General features: G+C 30.8%; 1 protein-coding gene across 1 annotated transcript in view; it reads right to left on the reverse strand.

Moving 5' to 3' along the window:
- LOC116702011 (CUB and sushi domain-containing protein 3) overlaps positions 1-931 on the reverse strand; it is a 119,589-nt gene continuing 118,658 nt past the window's right edge. The window contains exon 5 of the mRNA XM_032536070.1: positions 1-20. Within this exon, the coding sequence (XP_032391961.1) occupies positions 1-20 (20 nt within the window). The remainder of the gene's footprint in view (positions 21-931) is intronic.

The raw sequence follows: 931 nt of genomic DNA on the forward strand, positions 1-931 counted from the left end.
TTAGCCGTTGTACTCTTTGCCTTAAAAGGTAAGCAGAAGATAATGTTCCTCAAGAAATGTGTCATGAAGATCAATTTTCTACAATGCTAGAATATGATGTGTAAATATCTCTCACTCTGTTTTTCCCTCTCTCTCATGGGCTAAAATATAAATTTCCTAAATCATATTAACTTCCATTGCTTGCTTTGAATGCAAAGTGTACAACTGTTTTTGCAAATAATAAGTGACTCACTGAATGGTTTCAGTAAAGAGCAGTAGTTTGTAAATGTATATTTTTACACTCACTCAGTCAGTCTGCAATTAACTAGCCATACTTTTTTATTTTATTTTATAGTGGACGAGTTTCCATCTTTACATATTACATGCCATGCTCCCTCGTCTATATGGACATAGAAAATAAAGACACTGAAGAATTTATACTCTAAAATCCAGAAACTATAAAGATAATTAAGTGATAAACATAATTGCACACTGTAAACATGAATGTAACATTTATTGTTAAAATGTATTAAAATAATTTAAGGTGCATTGGTCCACTATAGAAACACACATGTACATCAATATATATATTATATATTAACTATATATTGCCCTTAGTAACTGACTTAATTTAAAACCCATTCGCGACTTCATTAGCATTTTCTAATTATCTCAATAACTGTCGTAATACAGTCATCAAACTTCTAACAACAATATCAACAGCAGTCTTCATACAGCAATAGAACAGTAACAAATTGCTATATGAATAATTATAAAAAAATAATGGTCGCAACTTTAAATAACAGTACTTAAAAGACCAACAATGCACATGTTTTTTGAGACATGCTGTTGTCTGAAAAACAACACAGACGGGATAAAACATGTATTTTACAGCATGCTAACAATAGGGTAAAACCAATGCTGGGTGAACAGAAAAGGCTCCAGGATTAAT

This window comes from Etheostoma spectabile, chromosome 14, assembly GCF_008692095.1.
Source record: "Etheostoma spectabile isolate EspeVRDwgs_2016 chromosome 14, UIUC_Espe_1.0, whole genome shotgun sequence".
Lineage (NCBI taxonomy): Eukaryota > Metazoa > Chordata > Actinopteri > Perciformes > Percidae > Etheostoma > Etheostoma spectabile.